Source organism: Papio anubis, chromosome 1 (genome assembly GCF_008728515.1).
Source record: "Papio anubis isolate 15944 chromosome 1, Panubis1.0, whole genome shotgun sequence".
Classification (NCBI taxonomy): Eukaryota; Metazoa; Chordata; class Mammalia; order Primates; family Cercopithecidae; genus Papio; species Papio anubis.
Genome location: NC_044976.1, coordinates 133,439,933 through 133,465,600, shown reverse-complemented (window position 1 = coordinate 133,465,600; position 25,668 = coordinate 133,439,933). Strand labels below are relative to the sequence as shown.

The following is a 25,668-nucleotide window of genomic DNA, read 5'->3' as shown; positions in this document are numbered from 1 at the left end:
GGGGTGTTGGGGGCTTGCATCTGGGGCTGCCAGGAAGTGGGGGTGTGTGCATGAGTTGGGCAGGGCACTGGGTACTTGGGTGGCTGTGGGGTCTGCACCTCTGAGCAGTCTGGCCCAACACAGGCTGACCACAGTCCACACCCTCCCCCAGGGCCACTTCATCGTGTGGGAGGGTGCGCCAGGGGCCCGAATGCCCTGGAAGGGCCACAACCGTCACGTGTTCCTCTTCCGCAACCACCTGGTAATCTGCAAGCCCCGGCGAGACTCCCGCACCGATACCTTCAGCTACGTGTTCCGGAACATGATGAAGGTCTGTGGGCTCCCGGCTGCTGGGCGTGGCTCCCTGTCCCTCAGCTCCGGGGTGGATGCCGGTGGCCACGCCTGCAGCCGCTGGTCCAGGATGGCCTGAATGTTTCCTCATCGAGTCCCACATCTGTTGAGGATGGTCAGCCCGTGTCCCCATCCCTGTGCTGACACCCTCCCCTACCCACAGCTGAGCAGCATCGACCTGAATGACCAGGTGGAGGGGGATGACCGTGCCTTTGAGGTGTGGCAGGAGCGGGAGGACTCGGTGCGCAAGTACCTGCTGCAGGCACGGACAGCCATTATCAAGAACTCGTGGGTGAAGGAGATCTGTGGCATCCAGCAGCGTCTGGCCCTGCCTGTGTGGCGTGAGTGTCCACCTCCCCGGGGGCCCAGGTGGCTGAGCCAGGATGGGGCACCCAAGCCTGTTCCTGCAGCCGCACAGGTCCCTACCTGGGTGGGTGTGAGGGGTGGGCTCGTTCCTAGGACAGACGGCTCAACCAGCCTGTGGCATGTGATGGCTACAGCCTCATGGGGAGCTCCTGGGCTGGGTGTTGGATTGGCCCTGACCCAAGGTCGGGGATACCATGGGGGCCCCAAGCTCAAGGCACCCACCCAGATCATGTCAGGGGCTGTGAAGGGTCTGGCAGCCCAGGGTCTGCTTCCTCAACTAGAACAGAATCTTCCCCCGAGCCCCCACTGCTCTCTGTTTAACACACACCTGCCTCACTCACCTGACTCTGGATGGGGACCTTGGATGAGGGGCGACAAAGGACAGTCCCCATAGTGGCCACACCATCGGATGTGGGGCTCGTGGTGCAAGGCAGATGACCTGCCAGGTGCACCTGGGGGTGCCGCAGCCCAATGTCCCCCCACAGAGTACTCAGGGCTGTGTGTGTCCTCAGGGCCCCCGGACTTTGAAGAGGAGCTGGCTGACTGCACAGCCGAGCTGGGTGAGACAGTCAAGCTGGCCTGCCGCGTGACAGGCACACCCAAGCCTGTCATCAGCTGGTACAAAGGTAAACCCCGGGGCCGGGGGCTGTGGCCTTCCTGTCCAAGATGCTGGCCCTGCAACAGAAAAGAGCCTCCCGAGAGAAACAGGCTGTGAGGGCTGGGGACCCAGTATGGGATTTGGCCGGGAGCCTGGGGCACGAAGGACAGGCCTCATATGTTCACTTGCCACCTGCCTTCCAAATCAAAGGCAGCATGGTTGGGGACACGGAGATGCCGAGACATGGAGAGGAGGGAGTTCAGTGAGGGGACTCAGCTCTGCAAAGCTGCTAGTCCCATAGTCAGGGCTGATTGCAGCCAAAGGGCCCAGGTTAAAGTAGCTGCTGGGAGAGCTACCTAGGGAAAGGTCCAGGTGGCACTAGGCATGAACTTCCAGTTGTCCCCTCCCGGGGGCATCATTTCTCCCAGTGACAGCATGTGATGACATGCACAGGGTGGTGCCAACCAGGTGCTTCCCTGGCTATGGTGTCCAGGGTTTTGCAGGCCCAGCCATGGAATCGTGGCTCACTGCTCTGTGGTGGGCCTTGGGCTCCAGCCCTTCTGGAAGCCAAGCTGATGCTGTATGGCCCAGGGACCCCCAGGAATCTCAGAAATCTCACGGTCAGCATAGATGATCCCATGTGGTCCAGGGCTCCCAAGGAGAACAGATGCTTTTACCAGGCAGGATATCCCAAGGGCCTGAGATCACCTCCTAGGAGCTGCAGAGTTCTCCCTGGGGAGCTGTGCTGGAGCCATGTCGGGTTTGAGCAGCAGAGGGAAACAGTTTGGCTCTGTCATCTGTCACCTTGGCTGTAATGCCAGGAACCTGCTGGGGAGGGCCAAGAGGGGACCTGGGACACCAGCCTGGGAGTCATCGTGCTGGAGCTGGGGACCCGGGCTCAGGGATGGCTGTGGATTCCAGGGGTGTGTTGAAGGCTGAGCTGGCCCGATTTGCTGATAGGGTGGCTGGCTATGTGGAAAGAGCTTGGCATCCAGATGTGCACACAGTTGGGGCTGGACATCCACCAGGGTGGTTCCGTTTGCAAAGGTAGAAGGCTGGGGAGAGGCACGGTGGTGTGCAGATGGGGCTGGGTGGGAGGAAGAAGCACCAGGCCTGGGAGGACCCTGCAGAGTCGAGGTGCCTGCAGTGATGCTGGCAGAGGGGCCGAGGGGTGGTCGGAGAAGTACAAGTAAGGCTCAGAAGAGGGATGTGGCCGGAGGCGACGAATGGGACGTTGTCAGCTCACAGAGCATCTGACCTGCCAGTTGATGCAGACGCAGAGTGCATGTGGAGGGGGTGAGGCCCAAGCACCCAGGCTTGAGAGCCCCCACTTCCAGAGTCTGCAGAAATGAGGGGACGCGAACCCAGGGGAAGGAGCGGCCAGGGAAGTGGGGGCCCAGGAAGCCAGCCAGGGAGAGGCCAGCAGGGAGTGGGCAGGGGCATCCAGGGCTGCCAGGGTCCCCATTCTACCCTTCACACATGTGCAAGTCAGCCTGTCACGGTTTACACACATACACATTACACATACTTGTACACACACGTACATAGAGACACATACAGAGATACATGCTATGCACTCATGCATATGTACATACACACCCCATATATATGCATTACACACACATATACATTAACACTATATGTGTAATATACATAGATGTACACCACACATACAGATACTACACGTACATGCATAGTATACAATACATATACACAAATACATACCATACACATGAATATGTACATAGATACACATTATACAGGTACACATACATGCACACACACCACATGCACATGCATCATGCACAAGTGCACACTACATGTGCCTATACAACTACATAGATATATACACAGATACATGCAAACATGCACTATACACATAGATACATGCACATTACACACACAAGTACATACTTTACATATGCACACACACTTTATACATAGCTACACGTACATGTATGCACACACTACACATATATAAATATACATATTAGAGACCACACATATGTGCACACGTAGATAATACTGCACACATATACATATGTACACAGCCACATACCATACACAATACACATGCACAGATACATGCAACACACATGCATGCTACACACATAGACACCATATATTTATATTCATAAATACTACACACTCGTCTGCATGCATACATACACAGTACACATATATACACATAGACCCACCATACACATAGGTACACACAAGCATACGTACTACACACATATCTGCATGTAAACATGCACAAATGCTACATATACACATATATACATGTATAGTTATTTGCACACACACAGAAGACACAAGACGTCCACGACAGAAATGATTCATCATCAACATGAGGCAGCAGCCAGAACAGGCTCTTGCCACAACTCTCAGGGGTAGTGTGGGAGAAACCTGCACATGCATGTGCTGCACCATGGATTTCAGGGGCTGCATCTTATCACCTTGGGTGTCTCCAGGAAGGGAGGCATCTCTGCTCCACTGTCCTGGAATGTCTGCTTGTGTGAGCACTGCTGTCTGGAGCATCTGGGCTGCAGGAGCTGGCCAACCATGGGGCATTGTGCCCCAAGAGACCCAGCTCCACCCTATTTCCACAGGCTCCAGCCGCTCGGGGATTTTCCCACACTTGTGCCCAGCCCTCAGCCATCCTGGCTAATCTGACTGACGCTGGCTGGTATGCCGTCCTTCCAGTCTAACTCAGGCTGCATTTAATCAAGCCTCCCAGCAGGGGAGATGCCAACCTGTGGGACTGCCCTGGACCACCCCAAGGCAACAGCCACCACGTGTGTGGCTCCCACACAGGAAGTCTTGAGAACACAGTTATTGTTTACAATTTGGGGACTCCTAGGAAGGCACACATCAGTACTGACTGATGGTACCTCCCAGATGACCCCCCAGGGGGTCACCTGGGCTGTCAGGTTAACCTCATCTGGCCTGGCTGACTGGCCTCCAAGCCCCCAGTTCAGTCCTTATAACCTAGTGCTGTCCTGGTGTTGCAGGCACCATCCAGGCACTCAGCCCTTCCTGTTCTCCCTGTCCACAGCAGCTGGGCCCGCAGGTCTGCCCATGACTGAGGATGGGGCTGGAGAGGAAGGACTCTAGGGAGTTTTGCCTGGGTGTGTTGGGAGGGGCCGTCCCGGTGTCCACTGGTGAGAGCTGATGAACACAATGGCTTGGAGGGCTGCCCTGGGATACTTCTGGAGGAAGGCTCGGATGGGTCATTAACGCCTGCTCCCTGGGGTCTTAGGAGCTTCCCTCCTGCCACCTGTCCAGACCTCTCCTCCGGGAGGTTAGGTTCAAGAGGAACAAAATCTTTTTTATCAAAGCCTGCCAGGAGCCAGTTGAATGCCCTGAGCCCCGCTCCCTTTGGACCAGGCTGCCACCGAGGGTTGGTCATGGCAGAGCCTGGGTTTCCCTGTGGATGGAGGCCCTCCCGTTTCCCTCACTTCCTAACCACCAGTAGGCAGCTTGCATGAGAGAGCTTCTCTCTGGGGACAGCTGCCCTTGGTGACTGGACTGCCTTCCAAAGGTCTGTAGGGCAAGAGGAGGTGGGCACAGTCAGACTGCCATCCCCTTGCTGAGTGGCTCTTGTGGTAGATGTCATAGGACATCAAACTGCAGGGGGTGTGCGTGGCACACGCCTTCATGGTGTGGCTGGAGACCCAAAACAGCTTCATAGCAGGTAGGCCTCCACAGAGAGCCTGGAGAGGGACAGCTGGCCTAGGGGCCATGGAGAACATTCCCCTTGGCCCTCTGCAGTTTTGCTGAACAATCAGCTTGCAAAAGGCAAACAGATAGGAGGAAAGGCAGACACATTTATTGAATGTGTAGACACTGGATCCTTCAGAATGAAGACCAAAGACCCAGAAGAAGCTGTCTATTTTAATGCTTAGGTTCCATAAAGTATGGACAACTGTGCTGAAATAGGATTGGGCAAATAGGGTTGGATCTAGTGAGAACAGACTGAGTGGGGACATCCTGCTATGCCTGTGTGTCTGGATTCTTCTTGGCCTTCTGAGCAGTGTCCTTTCCTTCTGAGTGAGAAGCAGGACCCTTGCTGGAATGGGGGTCTTGGATCTACAGCCAAACAAGGTAGGTCCGATCATTTCTTCATGGCCAAGTTTTACACAGAAAGATGGAGAGAAAATCGGAGTCCTATTTTTAGGCTTTGTGGCTGGCTTTAGAGAAAAAGGTGTTCTGGTTTCTATGACCCACCTTGGGGAAGAGGGATTCTAGTTTCTATGGAAGCCTGGGAGGAGACTGAGGGGCTAGAGACAGGAGGGGAGGAGAAGGTCAGAGAGATAATTTTGCTTCTGTGGCTGCTTGGGAGGCCCTCATTTTGGGGTCTTGTTTTCTGAACCCCAACACTGGGTTCATAGGAGCAGTCTGCCAGGATGGAGAGTGGGTTCACCACATGCAATGTGTTCTCCTCTCCTGTAGGCTTGAGAATGTCTCTCCAGGATGTCCTCAGTCTGACATGTGATGTAGATTCTGCGTCTGTACCCTGCCTATGGTGGGGCTTAGTGATGTGGTGTCCTGGGGGCTCTGCACAGAAGCCTTGGCAGTCTGGCCAGGGTGTCCCCATCAGCAGCCTTGATTCACTTCATTGTTCATTGCCCCAGGAAGGGGTGTCTTTAACCTGCCAACCTATTTAAAATTATCTCTGAGCCTGGCATGGTGTCACATGCCTGTGATCTTGGCTGCTTGGCAGGCCGTGGCAGGAGGAGTCCATGCGCTCCCTGCCGTGTCCCCTCTGCCTTCCCTTGGGGGAGTCTGTCATCTCGGGGAAGTTGCTTGAGCCAGGAAAGGATCTGGTATAGAGGGGATGGAAGGGGTTAGAGGACAATGACAGAACAAGACACACCTCCGTGGCTCAGCCAACCATGGAGGTAGGACCCTGTCTCTACCGCAAACACATAGATCCCCTACTGTCACCCCCAGAAGAATGGAAGGCCAGCATGCTGGATGCAGGAGGCTGCTCCACAAGACGCCCAAGCTGTGGCCATTCTTCCTGAGTGCGGGCTTGGTGCCCATCCTTTCCCCTCCAAACCAGCCAGAGCTAGATGGGCTGAGCCCTCTCCTGCCTCGCCCATTGTGGCTGCTGGTGGCCCTACCCGAGCACTCAGTTCAGGCATGAGTGTCCGTGGCTGTGGTCTGAACAGGGTCGGAGTCTTCCTTCAGATTCAGCACTGGCTCTGGCATTTATTGTGAAGTGGTTGAACTGAGGCTGAACCAGCAAAGTCCCTGGCAGGGACTGGAGAAAGAGCGCCAACCAAGGCACCGCCCAGGTGTCTGTATTTGGACCCACTCCTCAGTTCTCAGACTGCAACTACCTGCCTAGTTTCTCTCCTTAGCAGGGCAACAAAGTAGAGAAAGAGATCCACAGGGCCACTTCTTCTTTTCCTTCCAGAAGGCCATGCCTCTGACAGTGTCACTTCCCTGTCTCCAAAATAGTAAATCAAAAACTGTGAAGGGCCCACAATTTTACCCCACTTGCAATCTTGCAAGCCAGCCTGCTAGCCAGATGTAGACAAAAGACACAAGACTCATGGGTCAGAGACAAAGACTTTTTACCAGCAGTGCCTCAGTGTCTCTCATCATTGCCCCCACCCGTTTCTGTGAGGAGGCGATGGAACCAGGTGTTAGTTGCATGCAGGGGTTGCCCCACGAGAGAGAAATCTTGAATCTTAGGAGACTTGGAGCTCTTTTTATGGGGCTGCTGGTACATCTGCCCATGCTTCACTCCAGAGATAGTGGATGACTTCCTACCCTGGGATGCAGAAATGTCTCCCAGGAAAGGAATGGAAGGGTTTTGTCTCTGTTGCCCTGGAACACAGCCAGGCAGACGGGCATCTTCTGCTTCACTCTCCTTACTTTCTACTCTACTCTCTTCTTCTTCTTCTATTCTAAACCTGGCTGTGAGTGCCTTTGCTCAGAGAGTTGAAATGTGGAATCTGAATTCCAGGGAGAATTGTTTTCTCACAGCAAGATGAGGACAGAGCTGCTGGTAGCATGGCGGCCCTGACTGCTGGTAGCTTTGGGGGAGAGAAATGGAGCCTAGGGGATGGGCTTAGTGGGGATGGGAAGAGATGCCCTGGAGGGTGTGAGCACAGCTCCTTTCTGGAGTTGCCACAAAGGGGTGCAGAGATCTGAGGTGGTAACTAGAAGGTTTTTGAAAAAAATTAAAGATTATTTCTGAGCTGGGTGGGGTCGCTCACACCTATAGTCCCAGCTACTCAGGAGGCCAAGGGGGGAGGATCGCTTGAGCCCAGAAGTTTGAGACCAGCATGGGCAACAGAGTGAGGCCCTGTTGCTACAAAAAGTTAAAAAAATTAGCCAGGCATGGTGGCGCACCTGAGGCGGGAGAATCACTTGCGCCCAGAAGGTCGAGGCTGCAGTGAGCTGTGATCGCCCCACTGCACTGCAGCCTGGGCAACAGAGCAAGACTCCATCTCTACAAATATATATGTGTATGTGTGTACGTGTGTGTGTGTGTATAATGTGTATATATGTGTGTGTATATATATAATATATATCTCTTATAGTTCTATACAAATCATAAGTTAGTGCTGGTTGTGACCTTTGTGATTTAAGCAATCTGTGGGGCACACCCGACACTGTTGGAATGTGAATCGATGCTGTTTTATATATTTAGACATTATGTGGGAAGGAGTTCTCCACAGTGAGAGGCCGTGCCTTCTGGTCCCTCACCTGGGAAGGAAGCATGCATTGGCCAGAGAGGTGTAGTCAGTTGTGTGTTCATACCAAGGTGATTTACTTCACATTCTTCAGTCTTCAGATATTTGTATTAGAAGGCTGTGCATTTGGAGGCATGAGGATGTGGCCTGGGAGAGGAGAGTGGAGCTGGGGGTGAGACTTTGGGCTGCCGTGTTCTCCGCAGGAGCAGGTGCAGGGAAAGAAGGCATGGAGGGCTGTGGGCAGTGATTTTGAGAAGGGGCTGTAGGCCCTAGGCTGGGCAGGCAGGGGTGAAGAGGGGATCAAGGTGCTGTGAGCTGGGGTGCAGTCAGTGCGTTAGAGGTCCTCAGAACATTGCAGGACTGCTGAGAGCTGAGGTGACCAAGGACTCAGCTGCCCATAGAGGATGTCCTCTGTGGGGCTCAGGTCCCTTGGCCTGCCCCCTGCCTCTAGCTAGTGTCCAAGGTGGACAGAGAAAGAGACAGACAGAGTGAGAGACAGAGACACAAAGAGACAGAAAGGCACAAAAGGCACAGACAGAAAAACAGACAGATAAAGACAGACGTGGAGTCAGAGACAGACACAAAGGCAGAGACAACAAGGAGACAGAAAGAGAGACAGAGACAGAAAATAGAAACACACACAGAGATAGAGACAAAGAAAGAAGCTGAGTCCGAGACAGACGAAGAAAGATGGAGACAGAGAAGCAGAGACAACAGAGAGAATGGGAGCTCGTGTCAGCCTCTCCCTCCAGGGTTGCAGGTCAACCTGGAAGCTGGACCCGGCAGGGAGCCCGTGCCTGGCCCTTGTGCTGCAAGTGTGGCCCCTCCGTCCCCTCCCCGACCATGACTGCAGCCCCCAGGCCAGGCCCAGCTTCTCCCCGCTAATGGAGTGAGCCCCTGGGTCCCCACCTGAGTGATGGCCCCCGCTTGTCCTTTCCAGATGGGAAACCAGTGCAGGTGGACCCCCACCACATCCTCATTGAAGACCCTGATGGCTCATGTGCCCTCATCCTGGACAGCCTGACCAGTGTAGACTCTGGCCAGTACATGTGCTTCGCGGCCAGCGCCGCTGGCAACTGTAGTACCCTGGGCAAGATCCTGGTGCAAGGTTAGCCTGGAGGCCTTCCTGGGGGAGGAGCCACCCTGACCCCCCCACCATGGCAGGCCCAGCTGCGGCGGGGTGGTGGAACAGTGGGATGGACATCCAACCATGTTCTGAGGGGATCACTGGGGGCTCATAGAGGGCACCGGGAGGGGTGGGGACCCTGCAGCCCCTTCCCTGGCATCAGCCTCAGCTCCGTCATGGCATCTCTATGTCTCTCTGTATGTCTCTGTGTCTGATGCACTGTGTCTATTTCTGTCTTTGTCTGTCCATGTCTGTATGTCTCCATCTCTGCCCTTTGATCTCTGTCTCTGTCACCCTGTCTCTGTATGTCTTTTTTCTGTTTCTGTCCTTCTGTCTCTGTTTGTCCATCTCTATCTATGTGTCTCTCTGTCTGTCTATCTTTCTGTCTCTGCTTCTCCATCTGTCTCTCTGTCTCTGTTTCTTTATCTCTGGTCTCGATGTCTATGTCTCTCTCTCTCTTTCTGTCTCTATTTCTGTCTCAATTTCTCTTTCTCTGTCTCTTTCTGTCTGTTTTTCCATCTCTGTCTCTTTGTCTCTCTCTATTTTTCTCTCTGTATTTCTTTCTCTGTCTCTCTTTCTCTGTATCTTTATCTCTCTCTGTTTCTCCATCTCTATCTTTCTGTCTCTCTGTCTCTTTCTTTGTAAGTCTTTCTGTCTCTGTCTCTATCTCTATCTCTATGTCTGTCTCTGTCTGTCTGTCTCTATGTTTCTCTCTGTCTCTCTCTCTCTCTCTGTCTCTTCCCTCCACAACCCCACAGTCCCACCACGGTTCATGAACCAGGTCCGAGCCTCGCCCTTTGTGGAGGGAGAGGATGCCCAGTTCACCTGCACCATCGAAGGCGCCCCATACCCGCAGATCAGGTGGGGCCCAGGCCTGCCTGGGGATGGGGCATGAGGGGGCCGGCTCCCACCTGGAGCATGGGGCACGGACCATGTGTTCCCGTGTCAGGGCTGGGCTGGACATGGCCACTGGCCTTCAGCTTTGTGGGGCTCTGGTTCATTCTGGATGTGGGACACCCCTCAGCCAGGAGGACACGGCCAGGCTGTGTCTTGGCTTCTGGAAGGGTGGGCTCTCTGAGGACCCCTGGGGTCTGAAGGCAGGACAGCTGGGTCGTGAGCACAGGTAGCACAGCCGGGTTTGACCCTGAGACAGGACATAGGAGGATGTCGCTGGCGGGGTAGAGCATGGCCTGAGTCCTGCCTGCCTCACGTGCCCTCCGGGTGGATTCCAGGTGGTATAAGGACGGGGCCCTGCTGACCCCTGGCAGCAAGTTCCAGACACTGAGTGAGCCTCGCAGCGGCCTGCTAGTGCTGGTAATCCGGGCGGCTGGCAAGGAGGACCTGGGGCTCTACGAGTGTGAGGTGAGAGGTGCAGGAGTGGGGACCTGCCTCGGGGCCCAGGCCATCCATGCCGGCCATCCTCTGGGGTCTGATTGTGGAGGGGCTTAAGACCCCAGGCCCTATCCTCAAGGTGGAGGGCTCTTGGCAGAGGCCAGGGGGCACCATACCCACTGCTACACCCTTCCTTGATGACAGGCCAGAGGCCACCGTGCCACTCTCACCCCCCCATCACAGGCGAGGGCCACCATGCCACTGTCACTGTCATCCCTGGCCACACCACTGCCCCATGCCCTGGCCTTATTCTTCCTCTGCCCCGAAGCCTCTCCTTGGCTCCCATGTCAATCTGGATGCCTTCCTTGGCTTCCCTGACCATTTCGAGGATGCCACTTGGTTTTTGCCTTTGGGGGGCCCGGCATGGCCTCATGAATTTTGTCATTCATGTCAAATGGAGTGTCAGTCATCCAGTGTAGCCTGGCCCTGCTCAGGTACCTTTTACCTGTGGAGATGTCCAGCCTACAGGTGGACAGAGCTGCCTTCTGCTCAAGCCACTGTGTCTGCAGGGCCGGGGCAGGGGCTCCCCAGGGTGGGGCCCAGTCCCAGTCCTCCGGCCCTTCAAAGCCTGCAGTGGTTGTGGTGGTCATGGTGGCTGTGTGCCAACTGTAGGTGCCCCAGACCCCAGGCGCTGGCCTCTGTCCAGCTCCTCCAGGGGCACTTGTCTGGCCACCACCCCCACCATGTAGCTGCTGCTGTGAGCCTGTGGGGAGCCTGCCCCACACCACTCTGGCTGGGGAAACCAGAGACCCAAGTGAGCTCTTCATTTGCACTAATACCATCACTAGCCATGCATGGGGATTTAAATTTAAATTTAAATCAACTAAAGTTAAATCCAAAGCTAGGTGCTGTGGCTTACGCCAGTAATCTCAACAATTTGGCAAGCCAAGGCAGGAAAATCCCTTGAGCTCATGAGTTTGAGACCAGCCTGGGCAACATGTTGAAACCCTGTCTCTTAAACAGGGTTTATGTTTGTCTGACTGGTGTGTCATCTCACACCAGTTAGAATGGCAATCATTAAAAAATCAGGAAACAACAGGTGCTGGAGAGGATGTGGAGAAATAGGAACACTTTTACACTGTTGGTGGGACTGTAAACTAGTTCAACCATTGTGGAAAACAGTGTGGTGATTCCTCAAGGATCTAGAACTAGAAATAACATTTGACCCAGCCATCCCATTACTGGGGATATACCCAAAGGATTATAAGTCATGCTGCTATAAAGACACATGCACACGTATGTTTATTGCGGAACTATTCACAATAGCAAAGAGTTGGAATCAACCCAAAAGTCCATCAGTGACAGACTGGATTAAGAAAATATGGCACATATACACCATGGAATACTATGCAGCCATAAAAAAGGATGAGTTCGTGCCCTTTGTAGGGACATTGATGCAGCTGGAAACCATCATTCTCAGCAAACTATCGCAAGAACAGAAAACCAAACACCGCATGTTCTCACTCATAGGTGGGAAATGAACAATGAGATCACTTGAACACAGGAAGGGGAACATCACACACCGGGTCCTATTGTGGGGAGGGGGGAGGGGGGAGGGATAGCATTAGGAGATATACCTAATGTAAATGACGAGTTAATGGGTGCAGCACACCAACATGGCACATATATACATATGTAACAAACCTGCATGTTGTGCACATGTACCCTAGAACTTAAAGTATAATAAAAATAAATAAAGAAAATGCGTAGGCAAAAAAAAAAAAAAAAAAAACTAAAAAATTACTCAGGCACAATGGTGCACACTTTTAGTCCCAGCTAGTCGGAAGGTTGAGGTGGCAGGATCCCTTGAGCCCAGGAGTTGAAGGCTGCAGTGAGCTGAGATCGTGCCATTGCACTCCAGCCTGGGTCACAGAGCGAGACCCAGCTTTAAAACATACATAAAACGAAGTTAAGTTCAGTTAAAGATTCGGTTCCCTGGCTGCTCTGGCCCCATGTCCCATGCTCAGAGCTGCACGTGGACAGGGCAGATGGAGAGCATCCTCATCACTGCAGGGGACCCTAGGGCCATGTGGGTCCCCCAGGGATGCTGTGGCTGGGCTGGGGCCCTTCCCTTTGTGGGGGACACACCAGGATGGAGGCTGCCCATGCTGCCAACATGGCCACAGGGAGAAGGCCCTGCCCGTGAGAAGCCTTGGGCTCTGAGCCAGCCCTGCTGTCCTTGCAGCTGGTGAACCGGCTGGGCTCCACACGAGCTAGTGCAGAGCTGCACATTCAGAGCCCCACGCTGCAGGCCCGGGAGCAGTGCCACAGGGAGCAGCTCGCGGGGGCAGTGGAAGGTAAGTCCCACCCCTGTCCTTGCCACCAAGGCAGCTCCCCACGGCTCAGACCCACGCTGGACCCTCACAGGCCTGGCCATGCCCGGGGGGACATGACTCTCACCTTTCCCAGTCAGGGTCTGCTGCCTGGAGGACACTGGAGGAGGGCTGGGCTGGCATCGTGGGGCAGGGAGAGCCACAGATGAGAGATGAGGAGGCTGCTGCGGGCCACACACAAGTCCCAGCCCCTGGCTGGAGGCAGCACCTGTGTGGGCTGGTGGAGTGTGGGCCCTGAGCCCAGAGCCTGAGTGGAGGCTGAAGAGGTCACTCTGGGTGAGCGGGGTTCCCAAAGCCCTGCTGCGGTCCAGAGAGGGAAAGCCTGTGCACAGAGGCCAGGCCTACACCCAGGGCAGCTCGCCGGTGGTGGACAGGAGGCAGTGGGCAGGAGGCAGTGGGGAGGTTGCGGCAGGAACAGTAGGAAGGACGTCTCTGCAGAGGGCCAGGCCACTGGGCCCCAGCTTGGCTCCCAGGAGAAGGGGCAAGTGTCAGGGGCCTGACCCCTCCATTGAGGGTAGGGCTGGTTGTGGAGAGACCTGGCCTGGTCTGGGACTGCTCCTGGGTTCCTGGGAGGGCCTTGGGCTGCAGAATGACCTCACTAGGGGTGGAAGGTGATGGGCCGGGGGAGAGGTGGGACACATCACCTCATTCCTCCAGGCTCCCGGATGCTTTACTCAGGGCAGGGCAGCCAGGATGGGAAGGGGGTCATCGGGCATCCGTCTTGGGCTCCCAGTTGGGCTGCCCGTCTGGACAGGTTTTGAGCCTCCCATCACTGGGGACATGCAAGTGGAGGCTGGTTCAACACCTGGCGGAGCTGCAACTCTCACTATGGGTTGGAATACGTGTCCTCCAAGTCTTAAACATTGGCTCCTGCAACCCCACCTCAACTGTCTCTCCCAGTGCCCAGTGTCTGAAAGCCAGTTGCCCATCTGGACCCCACAGAGCTGGGCCATCTTTGATTGCCCTCCATGACCCTCAGGGAGACCCCTCCCTTGCTGGGCAAATGTCCTTGTTCCTCAGCCTACACAGTGCCACAGGCACTGGCCAACCCCTGACTGCGAGTGCCCCATGTCTGACGTGTCTCTGGGGGCCCTGTGACCTCCGTCAGCCCCACAACTGGTGGCCACAGCACCACACACAACTGCTTCTGGAGCTGCCAGCACCTCAGCCTCCCATGAGTCTTGTGTCTCACGGCCAGGGAGGTGCCCAACTGGGACACTGGGACACCCAGGGCTGCCTCTTGCTGGTGACAGGAGTGTCCTCCACAGTCGTTCACTTGGCTGTCACAACAAATCTCTCTCTGGGTCTGGAGGAGGGGGTGGCAGGGGAGAGAGGCCACCAGTGCTGGACAGGGTGTTGGCACTTCGGCGAGGTGAGAACGCAGGTCCTTGAAGACCCTGAAGCTGGAGCCAACACCTCCCCGCTTCTAACTCCTATCCTGCTGCTTCATCTTTAACCCAGCAGCTCTGCAGCCCGAACAGGCCCTGGCAGGCCTCTGCGGGGTGGGCGCTGCCCCCTTGCTTGTGGATCACGCTGCGCACGGCTGCACTCCTCCCATGGTCGCAAATACTCACTCTGGCCCACAGCTGATCAGGTGGCAGTTTAGGTACATGAATGAAGGTGCCAGAGAGTGTATGGGCCCAGAGGTGCCTGGCTGTCAGCCCCAAGTACAGGGAGGATGAGTGGGGAGGCCCTGGATTTTCCCATCACTCTGTAGTTCCCATCACTGGCCTGCAGGTGGTGGACACATTGGCTTTCTCTGGGGTCAGCTTAGTCTAAACACACAGAGCCTTTTGGTTGGATCTCATTCTCTCCTCCCATGGGCACTCCTCTCTCCAGGGGGAGCCTGTGAAATACACACTTACACATATGTATACATGTGCATGCACACACATATGCATGCACGTACACACATTTGCACGTGTGTGCCCAGAAATGCACAGTACGTGTGGCTTGCAAGTGTACATATAGATGCAGGTAGTCCCTGAAATTCATGTGGTTCTCATCTGAGACAGGCGTAAAGCCTTTCTCCACATGGCAATCTAGCAAAGCAGACGGTGTCCCACCCCCGACCCAGAGCCGTGAGGCCGTGTGCCCCAGGCCACGTTACTTGACTTTTCTGGGCCTCCTGCTTGTTTTTTTCCCTCAGGGTGCTGGGAAGGGTCACTGAGATGTGAAGGTGCTGGTGGCCTGTGGACTGTCCACTGGCCAGCTGGCTAGGGCTGGGAGGGGGCCATCTTTGTGCCCTGATGATTCTGCCTGGGAGCTGCAGAGGAGGAGTCCTTGAGGTGAACTGGAAGGAGGAGCTGCCTGATCCCAGATGTGTCCCATCCCATAGCTGGAACCACAGGCCCCATCCTGCTGGCTCTGGGGAGGGAGGCAGCTAGGAAAACCAAGAGAGACCATGGAGTGTGTGAACTGAGGATGCTCCTATAGGGAGATTTGGGCTGACGCTCACTCGGAGCTCAGCACCCTGCCCAGGCATCCCCTGGGGCTGTTCTTGGCAGGACTTCTGTGGCTTTGTGCCACAAAGCTCAGGTGTGCCACTTTCAGGACTCCAGAGTCCCTCTCTCCTGAGGATTTTTTGTAACAGAGGCCCCAACTGCCTCAGCCTCAGTGTAGCTGCTGGCTCCCTATGCAGCCACAGGCCATGTATTCCCTTCTAGGACTTGGTTTCTGTGTCTGAGAAGTGGGATTGTAGGTCTGACAAATTCACAGGGCTCCCTTGGCACATGGGTTGAAGGAGAAGCTGGGATTTCTGTGCTGGGAGTGTAGGTAGGGTCTTCATTCTCCCCCCAGACCCTCGAGACCCTCGAGACCCTGCAAGACCCTCGAGAGGGACAGTGGGTCCTGCCTTCACGAGGGAACACATTGTCCTCAGCCCTCATTCCACAGCCACTCAGGACAGGCATCGTCACCTCCATGTCAGAGACCAGAGAACTGGGGCTCTGAGTAGACAGCCTGCCCAGGGGCAGCTTAGCAGGCGACTATAATGCTGTGCCACTCAGATAGCTCAGCCCCCAGCACTGGCTGGTCTGTAACCCTCGCTATTCCGACTGTTTTCTTTGTAGTCACTGAGCAAGAGACTAAAGTCCCCAAGAAAACCGTCATCATGTAAGTGCAGGCGTGTTCCTAACCTTCCTTCTGACTGCAGTGCCTCCTGCATGCCACTGACCTGCCTGGATCATGCCCGTGTGGCCTAGCCACCTGCTTGCCGCCTGTCTGCTCACGTAACATTCACCCTCTGACTGCCAGCACCTTACCTTACAGGTACTTGCAGTTACCTTGCATAGGCACCTTCCCCTGGGGCCTCGATTACCTCCACACTTCACAGCTCTCTCTTCCAGGGCCTCAGTACACTCCATGGTCCCACTATTTCAGCAGAGTAGACTTATTCCACACACTTCACAATGGTTCATCCAGGGATTCATCAGGTGCTAGGCCTGACAGCTGCTTTCCTCAGTGGGCCAGAGACAGAATTCTAATCCTCAGCACCCTGGGATTTACGACAGTGTTGTCCAACAGAACTTTCTGTGATGATAGAAATGTTCTATATTGGCTGGGCACAGTGGTGCACGCCTGTAATCCCAGCACTTTAGGAAGCCAAGGAGGTCAAGAGTTCGAGACCAGCCTGGCCAACATGGTGAAACCCTGTCTCTACTAAAAATACAAAAATTAGCCGGGTGTGGTGGTGGGCCCTTGTAATCCCAGCTACTCGGGAGGCTGAGGCAGGAGAATTGCTTGAACCCGGGAGGCAGAAGTTGCAGTGAGCCAAGATCATGCCACGGCACTCCAGCCTGGGTAATAGAGCAAGCTCTGTCTCGAAAAAAAATAAAAAGAAATGTTCTATATCTCCCCTGTCCACTACAGTAGCCACTAGCTACATGTGTCTTTTGAAGCATCTGGAATGTGTCTAGTGTGACTGAAGGACAAATTTTAAATTTAATTTTTGTTCATTTGAATTTAATTTGCATAGTACACTCATAGTGGACAGCACAGCCTTAGGGCCCTTAGAGGTCCCCAAGCCTGATTTTCACATTTGGAAGATGGGGAAACTGAAGTTCAGGGAAGAGAGGAGGTTAGCTCTGGGTGACTAATGATTGGAAGCCAGCGGAGATCCCACTTCCCCAGTGCCATGCCCACCGTCCCTTTCTTCATCCTTCAGTGCCTCAAGGATTTAGCAAAATCACACATGCTACTGCTGATGAAGTAACACAAGAGGACCAGAACTGGGTGAACCCATAAATGTAGGGTTGGTTTTGACCTGAATAATCTGAGAGGACTTCCAATAGAAGGTGTGTGCAGGTGGGAGTGATGGAAGAGCTTGCAAAAGCCAGGAGGCAGGAAAGACTATGGTTTCCTAAGGCCAGATGGCTGAGAAGCTCCAGCACGGGAAAACTCTTAGTTCTCAAGGGGCCTACAACCTCCAAAAGGGGCCTTCAGTTGGCCCTATTATAGGAAAATCCCATTGCCAGACATTTGTTGAGATCCTGGGTTAACCCTTCTTTGGCTTTCTCCCTCCTTCCCTAAAGCAAGTTGCTTCTATGATGCCACCCCACAATAGATGGGACTGCCTGGATGCTCGTGAGCACCCCACTCCTGGAGGTATGCAACGGTGCCAGAGCCTCACATAGATTAGTTCTACATTTTGTCCCTTTGGGAGCACTATTATTATCTACATTTTATGGATAAGAAAATGGAGGAGCAGAGATGGAGCCAGAATGCCCCACTGGCAAAGCTTCAGAGGCGACTCATGCCTAGGGAAGGGAGGACCAGGTGATTTACAAGCATACAAGTCCAGTCTGTTCCAGACTTAGGAAGGTGGGAACCCTCACCCTGCAAAGAAAAATTTACCCACTCAACTTGAGGAATGGAGGGAGCCAACTGCATAGGCATAGCGCTGAACCCAAGGGTGGACCACACAGGTAGAGGCACCAGGGAGGCAGTAGACCCGAGAAGGAAACAGGGCTTGGAGGCAGACCCCATGTGCTGTGCTTGCAGTATCAGTACAGGATGCCCATGTGTCCTTGTGCGGGTAGCAGTGAGTCCGGCATTTGGGGGGATATTTAGGAGTCCCCATCCCCATCCACCTGTTGGGCTGCACTCAACTTACCACCCTGCATCAGCAGATCGGGCAACGTGAGGTGAGCAGATGGGGCCCGGTCCAGGCTCTCAGCAACAAGTGTACTGCCCTAGAGCCTGTGTGTGAGGCAGGAAAGCAGCCTATGGGCATGAGTGGGCCACATCTCTGAGCCTCAGCTTCCTCATCAGTTAAGTGGAATACATCACTCCCTCTTTAATAGCTGAGGGCTGGAGGAGGCAGGACCTGTCATTGCTGTGCACCCCAAGGGGTGGTCACACATCTCTGGGCTCATCCCTGGGAGCAACTGCTTCCAGATGGAGCCCTGAATTAGACAAAAGCAAAGCTAAACGAGAGAGAGGCAGTACCTTGGACAAAGAAGACAGCTGGCAGTAGCTCACGTGGTGACAACTTTGTCACCTCATACGTGCCACATTCCTTGCCCTGAGCCTGAGGGAAGTGCAGGGCTGAGGGCAAAATGAGTAATAGGCAGGGAACTGGTATGTGTTGTGTGTTACTCAGCACGTTCTGCTTCCCTACCTGTTACTCAGTTTGCTCTCAGTGCTCAGCAAGGTCAGGGACACCGGGCACCAGAGGAGGACCTGGGCTGACTGCTGCACTTCTCCCTCTTGGCCCCAGGCAGATTTTGAGCCTCTTTGAGCCTCTCTGTCCCCTATGAAGTGGGATCAGACCCTCTCCCAGGTTACTACAGAGTCAGACAAGAGAACTTGCAAAGTGCTCCATGCACAGCCACATATAGCCGACCTTGCATTCTGCCTCCATCACTCCTCCCCAGTCCCATTTTGGGAGATGGAACCAGGCAGGAGGAGGGGCTTGTCTGACATCACACGGCTCATCACGGCCAAGCCAAGTCTGGGGCCAGGTATCCAGCCAGGTTTCTTCCTTGGCCTGCCTAAAGCCTTTCCAGGCCTCACACTCTCAGACCCAAAGGCTAGGAGAAAAGGTCTGAGCTCAACCCCCACCCCGCCCCCGCGGCATGAGCTGTCCAGCCCATCCCTGGCTGAGGATTTTCGGGGTGTGCAGGCCCTGCCCTCTTAGAGTTGGCCACTCACCGTCCCCCATGATACAAAGCACAAAGCCTGCTGGTGGCATGGACCTGGAGGGGAGACTGTCACTGGGGCCACTGCACTTAGGATGTGACCCAGTTTTTGGAGGCACTTGCCTTTGCAGTGCAGCACGGGCCTCCCCATATACCTCACCTCTTGTTTTCAGATCTGCACACCAGAGACTGAGGTTGGCCACATGGGACCTTGTGCTTTGTTTCTTTGGTTCTATGGCAGGGGGTGGGGGACTCTGCAGGTTGGGCTCACATGCATGTGTAAGAGTTCTTTGTGCACTCTCACCGCTCGCTTGCTGGTACAATAACCTGAGCTCTTACGCTGCCCTGGCAATCCTGGGCACTGTGCCCATCTTTTCTCGGGCCCTCTCCTCCCTCCCCCAGAGAAGAGACCATCACCACTGTGGTGAAGAGCCCACGTGGCCAACGACGGTCCCCCAGCAAGTCCCCCTCCCGCTCACCTTCCCGCTGCTCTGCCAGCCCGCTGAGGCCGGGCCTACTGGCCCCTGACCTGCTGTACCTGCCAGGGGCTGGCCAGCCCCGCAGGCCTGAGGCAGAGCCAGGCCGGAAGCCCGTGGTGCCCACACTGTACGTGACAGAGGCCGAGGCCCACTCTCCAGCTCTGCCCAGACTCTCGGGGTCCCAGCCCAAGTGGGTGGAGGTGGAGGAGACCATTGAAGTCCAGGTGAAGAAGATGGGCCCGCAGGGTGTGTCTCCCACCAGAGACGTGCCCAGGAGCTCATCAGGGCATCTCTTCACGCTGCCCGGTGCCACCCCCGGAGGGGACCCCAATTCCAACAACTCCAACAACAAGCTGCTGGCCCAGGAGGCCTGGGCCCAGGGCACAGCCATGGTCAGCATCAGAGAGCCCCTCGTCTTCCACGTGGATGCCAGAGGCAGTGTGGACTGGGCTGCTTCTGACGTGGGCAGCCTGGAGTTGGAGGAGACCGGCGTCACCCTGGAGGAGGAGTGCACCATGGAGGAGGCGGGAGAGGAAGAGGAGGAAGACGGAGATGCCTTTGTGACGGAGGAGTCCCAGGACACACACAGCCTTGGGGATCGTGACCCCAAGATCCTCACGCACAACGGCCGCGTGCTGACACTGGCTGACCTGGAAGATTACGTGCCTGGGGAAGGGGAGACCTTCCGCTGTGGTGGTCCTGGGCCCGGCACCCCTGATGACCCTCCCTGCGAGGTCTCAGTGATCCAGAGAGAGATCGGGGAGCCCACGGTGGGGCAGCCTGTGCTGCTCAGTGTGGGGCATGCACTGGGTCCCCGAGGCCCTCTCGGCCTCTTTAGGCCTGAGCTCCGTGGGGCATCACCACCAGGACCCCAGGTCCGTAGCCTTGAGGCCACCTCCTTCCTCTTGCGGGAGGCCCCGGCTCGGCCTGTGGGCAGTGCTCCCTGGACGCAGTCTTTCTGCACTCGCATCCGGCGTTCTGTGGACAGTGGTCAGAGCAGCTTCACCACAGAACTTTCCACCCAGACCATCAACTTTGGGACAGTGGGGGAGACGGTCACCCTTCACATCTGCCCAGACAAGGATGGGGATGAGGGGGCACAGCCCTGATGCTGCTGCTGTGGTGGCTTGGGGCAGCAGGGAGAGGGGCGTGCCCTTGAGGCCTAGGACGCTGCCCAGCCTCAGCAGCAGCCCCTAGGAGCCTCCTGAGGGCCTCTCTGTCCCTGGTCCTGGGCCCTTCTTACCTCACTCAACTTCAGCCAGGAGGACTGGGTGGCGCTTGTAACGTCAGAATGACTGGCTCAAAGACCTCAGCTCTGGGCTATTTCCTCTCAGCCTGGCAGGAGCCTTGGGACTGTGGACGAAGGATGTAGCCTTGGGCATTTGTCCTGTTCCCATGTGGGCCAGGTCCATCCCTCCTGGTCACAGCTGCCAGGCCTGGCATGGCCTTGCCTCTTCTGCAGTCTTGGTGACTGAGACCCTTGGGTGGGTGCTTCCCAGCTCTGCAGGCCCTCCTGGCCTTCTCTACAGGGTGGACATGGGGTCTGTGTGTGGGCAGCAGCCTGTCTCTCAACAAGAATAAAGTAGCTTCCTGCACACCTCTCTGACTCTCCTTGCCTCTCCACTGGGCAGCCCTGGGTCCCCTCCACCTGCAGCCCTCAGGGGAGCCCATACCCTCATCTGCCTTTTACTGTGAGGTCCCCTGGCTGGCCACTGCCTGTGGAGTCCCGGCCCACCCTGGGGTCCCTGAGTGGACCTGCGACAGCTGGTTCCCATCATGGAGAGGCCACTCACAGGGGCACACGGCATGGCCAGAACAGCCAATCATGCTCCTTCCTAGCATGCTGGGTACCAGGCAGGCCTTCCCCAGCCCTGGGCAGCTGGGACTGTTGTCATGGCAGACGTGGGGATGTGGTGACCCCATGGGATCTCAGCATCAGAGGTCAACTTCATTGTCTCTGGCCGGACGATCCCAGCACCATTAGAGGACAACCCCAAGCCCTCCAGCTCCGAGGCTGGCCCAGGGGTCCTGCTGACTGCGTTGGAGTGAGGCGGGTAGAGAGGAGGGTACCCTGGCAATGTAGAGAGCAGCCCAGGTCTCCTCTCCAGGCTGGCGACTGGGGATGCGGCAAGGGCCCTCAGCAAGGGCTTGAAGACACAAACAAGGCGGGAGGCTTGGGGCAGGTGACCTGCTGGACCCGTGTGCGAGGTGCCTGGCTGATGGCCAGGTGGACGGGGAGGCTGCTGAGGGGGAGCTGCCAGTGGGGACCATGCCCAGCAGGGCTCTAGAGGAGTCTCTTGCAGCTAGCAAGGGGCCAGGTGGGGCGGTCCGGGCTGGGGTTGCAGGCAGAAGGGAGAGCAGATTTGGGTCACAGGTGGAGAAGAGAAAGCCCCTGGCAGGCGAGTTCAGGCAGGGGCTGCCCTGGGAGGGAGGGCCCATCCCCAGGGAGGGGTCCACGGTCATGGCTGCCTGGACACCCGCTGAACCCAAGCTTCCTCTGGTTCTCGCCTTGGCACCAGGCTGTGCCCAGGTTTGAGGAGAGGCCAGCCCTGGTAGGGGGTTGTGATCAGTGGCAGAGCCAGGGCCTGGGGCAGGTATCCAAGCCCGGCTGCTCCCTGGAGGTGGTGACACTCTCCTGAAGGTTCCCGGGGAGGATGGGCCTGAGCTCGCAGGGAGTCTAGGAGGAGGAAGTGCCTGCCTGCAGCATGGGTCTGTGGTTTTTTCCTCTCTGTGTCCCAGGCCTCCACCTCCAGGCAGCCTCCTGAGAGGGGAGTGGGTGGGGAGGAGCCCAGTGTTGGACCACCTGGGCAGTTTCTGAGGAGGGGGACGGGGTTCCTGGAGACCCCTCTGGAGGCTGCAGCTATCCCAGACCCCCGGGTCTCACCTGCTCTTCACTCATCTGCCTCTTCTACAGACACCACCCTGGAGCGAGTGGACAAGATCACACCCGTCCTGGAGAGACTGCTGGGCCCCAGGGTGCCAGGCCCCTTCACAGGGGACCTCACTGGCCCCAGTCCCTGCCCCGGGGGGGCACCTGCACTCCAGGAGACCGGCTCCCAACCTCCAGTCACCGGATCTTCGGAGGCACCCGGTGAGGCCCAGGCGCATGCTGACAACAAAGACCCCCAGGGATTGACCCCAACCTGGCTGTGCAACGTGAAGGGTACCCATCACATGGGCATGAACTGGCCAGGCCCCAGTGACTCCGATTTGGAATCCCAGTGGCTCCATGCACTGGGGGTCCTGGGCCAAGCCTACCTCTTGCTTGGCCTCAGTTTCCCTGTCAGAATCTTGGCACAGAATGGGTTCTGGAAGGTTCCTCCTGCTCTGAATCTGTTCCAGGAGCCAGAGGCTTCCCATGGTTGGCCTGTGATGGCAAATTCAGGTGCCCTGTGCTCCTCAGTAGACAGGGAGGAGGGGGAGCAGGGGGTGAGAAAGGGGAGGAGGAGACAGGGGAGAAGTAAGAGGGAGAGGAGGAGGGGGATGGAGGGAGCAGAAGACAGGAAAGGAGGAGGTGGAGGAGGGAGGGGCAGAAGCAGCCAGTACCCCAGACCGACCAGATCAGACTGGCTGCTACAAGAGCCAGCTCTATGGGTCACTCAAGCCCCTTCCCCCAGGTGTTGGGGGTCTCCTGTTTTGAAGCACTTTAATGGCTTCTTCTTTTTTTGTCTTTGGGACGGGGTCTTGCTCTGTCACCTAGGCTGGATTGCAGTGTGCAGGGGTGCGACCACAGCTCACTGCAGCCCCAACCTCCTGGGTTTAAGTGATTCTCTCACCTCAGCCTCCCAAGTAGCTCCCATGCCACCATGCCCAGCTAATTTTTTTATTTTTGGGTAGAGATGGGGTCTTGCTGTGTTGCCCAGGCTGCTCTCAAATTCCTGGGTTCAAGCCATTCTCCTGCCTCAGCTTCCCAAAGTGCTGGGATTACGGGTGTGAGCCTGGCTGCCCACCTGCCCGAGCCCTGGCCTCGCTCCAGCCCGGTCTTCAGGTCCTCGATCAAGGAACTTTTCCTAAAGGGACAGATAGTGCATCTGGGGAAACTGAGGCCTGGGTTGGGGGAATCTCATCCAAATCCCTGCTGCTCACTGCAGGTGGATGGGGGCCTGGAGTCAGGTGTCCAGAGAGCCATGAGGACGGGGCTGAAGCGAGGCCAGAGCTGGGGCAGGATGGCAGCCAGGCTCCTCCCCTGCCCCGTCCAGCGTCCTCTGCATCTTGCTTCTGTGGGCTTCTCGGGTCCATGCCCTTCTCCTTCTCTTTTGGCCCAGCCCCAGCCTTGGTTGTCTTCATACAAAAGACCATCACGGCCTTGCATCCTGTGTGCCTACCCACTCTGGTCACCCCACACCATCTTGCAGGGGCTTCCCTGATGCACCCTCCCTGGCCACCCCTACCTGGTTCCATCACCTTGGAGAAAGGCCGTCAGGCTGGAGCCAAACAGGATGAGACCTCCAGGGCTCAGTGCCCTCCCCAAGGACAGCACGGGACAGTCCCCCACCATGGTCTCACGCTTAATCCCCTGAACACATGCTCCAACAGTCCCACAGTCCCTATGCTGCTTCTGTGGCCTCCCGCAGGCCAGGTGGCATAGGGTTCGGGGCAAGCAAGCCGCCTTCCCCCATGAGATGAGAGGGCCAGCCCCTCAGGTCTGCTTCCCCACAACAGGCACAGAAGCCCCCAGGCCTTCAATGAGCGCAGGCTCCTCCCTCTAGCTGCCTGGGCACCCTGGGGCCACCTAGGGCTAAGGGGCGTCTCTCTAGGCCCCAACTTGGTGTACATTTGCTCCGTTTGCCTATCACGGGGCTGGCTGGGAGCAAGGCCTGGCCCAGGAGAAGGGGCACGGCATCCCTGTCACCCTGGGAAATGGTCTCTTCTCATTCTTCTGCCTGTCACTCTTCCCCATGCAGTGACTGAAGGCCCGCGTCCGTAAGGGAAGGACAGGCCGAGGGTGGGGCAGGGGTCTGGGAGGACTGGCCCTCACTTGAACTCTGCCTTGTGGGTGGAGTGTACCCTGCCACATCCAGTGGGCTGTGTGCCAGGGCCACAGTGGTTGAGCAGACAAACCCGCCCTAGGTGCCGCTTGGCCCATCCGGGGCAGATCGTGGGCTCCTTCACAGGCCTGACGCTCGTTCACTCTGCCCGATGCCTCTGCAGAGTGGGCATGGGTTGGCCTGCTCTGGCCATGACCCCACCCGCCCTGCCTGTGGCGGACACCCTTTCCACTCGTCCACCTGCTTGAAGCTCAAGTGTATTCCCACAGCCACCTGCCCTGCCTGCGCTGCCTGTGCCACCGGCCGGGGCTGTCCCGAGCCCCACTCCTCTACCCAGTCTGCCCTGGGTCTCTCCTGTCCTCTCCCTCACAGCTGGGTGGAGCGGTGTCAAGGGCCCTACCTGTGACCTCTGGGCAGCCCCATGGGGTGATGCCCTGGCCCTCTGGATCCTGCCCACCATTGCTTGCATGCTAGGAACTGTTGAATGCTCCTGGCACACACGGTGCTGAGACAGAGCTGCCTGTCCTGCCTGGCTGTCAGGGAGTGTTCTAGAGGGCAGAGGCCACCGCATCCAGTTGTCAGTCTGGCGGGTGGGCAGGGGACCCTCGGGGCTGGTGGCACCAGGTCAGATATGGAGGGTGCTTGGCACCTGGGCTCTGCAGGGTGGCTAACTGCACATGCTTGAGCTGTGGCCTGGGTACTGGGTTTGGGGCCTAGGACCTTGCCAGGATCTCACCCACAGCCCAGGGCCCCGGGAGCCCAAAGCTCTGCCTGGGCTTTCCTAGCCTGGGAATGTGGGGACCAGATGCGGGTACCACCTGGGCTCCATCTCATGAGGCCCTCATCTCCCAGCAGCCGTGCCCCAGAGCGTGCCACAGCCCCTCCTCCACGAAGGCCCAGAGCAGGAGCCAGAGGCCATTGCCAGAGCCCAGGAATGGACTGTGCCCATTCGGTAACCACCCCAGACTGCTGGGTCCTGCACTGGGGACCAACCCCAGGGGACATCTCTGGGCAGGCAGGGCAGGGCACGAGTTACTGCGGTGTCCTCACAGCCCTCCACTCTTTGCCAGCAGCTACCCCAGGCATGGCAGGTCTGGGAGGAGAGGCCACCCTTGGGATGAGAGGTGTTGGGGGGCCCCCTCCACACTAAGGGCTGGGCACCCGTCTGTACGTCTCATCCCAGAGAGGCTTTGCTGCAGCCCC

The 25,668-nt window shown here is 56.7% G+C and overlaps 1 protein-coding gene across 7 annotated transcripts in view; it reads left to right on the top strand.

Annotated features, from left to right (window-relative positions):
• OBSCN (obscurin, cytoskeletal calmodulin and titin-interacting RhoGEF) overlaps positions 1-25,668 on the top strand; it is a 168,874-nt gene that overhangs the window by 129,921 nt on the left and 13,285 nt on the right. For all 7 annotated transcript variants that reach the window (XM_031655026.1, XM_031655024.1, XM_031655022.1 and 4 more), the window contains 9 exons: positions 152-310; positions 494-671; positions 1,209-1,322; positions 8,948-9,115; positions 9,892-9,994; positions 10,366-10,495; positions 12,711-12,822; positions 22,392-22,568; positions 25,318-25,417. In XM_031655026.1, the coding sequence (XP_031510886.1) occupies positions 152-310; positions 494-671; positions 1,209-1,322; positions 8,948-9,115; positions 9,892-9,994; positions 10,366-10,495; positions 12,711-12,822; positions 22,392-22,568; positions 25,318-25,417 (1,241 nt within the window). The remainder of the gene's footprint in view (positions 1-151; positions 311-493; positions 672-1,208; positions 1,323-8,947; positions 9,116-9,891; positions 9,995-10,365; positions 10,496-12,710; positions 12,823-22,391; positions 22,569-25,317; positions 25,418-25,668) is intronic.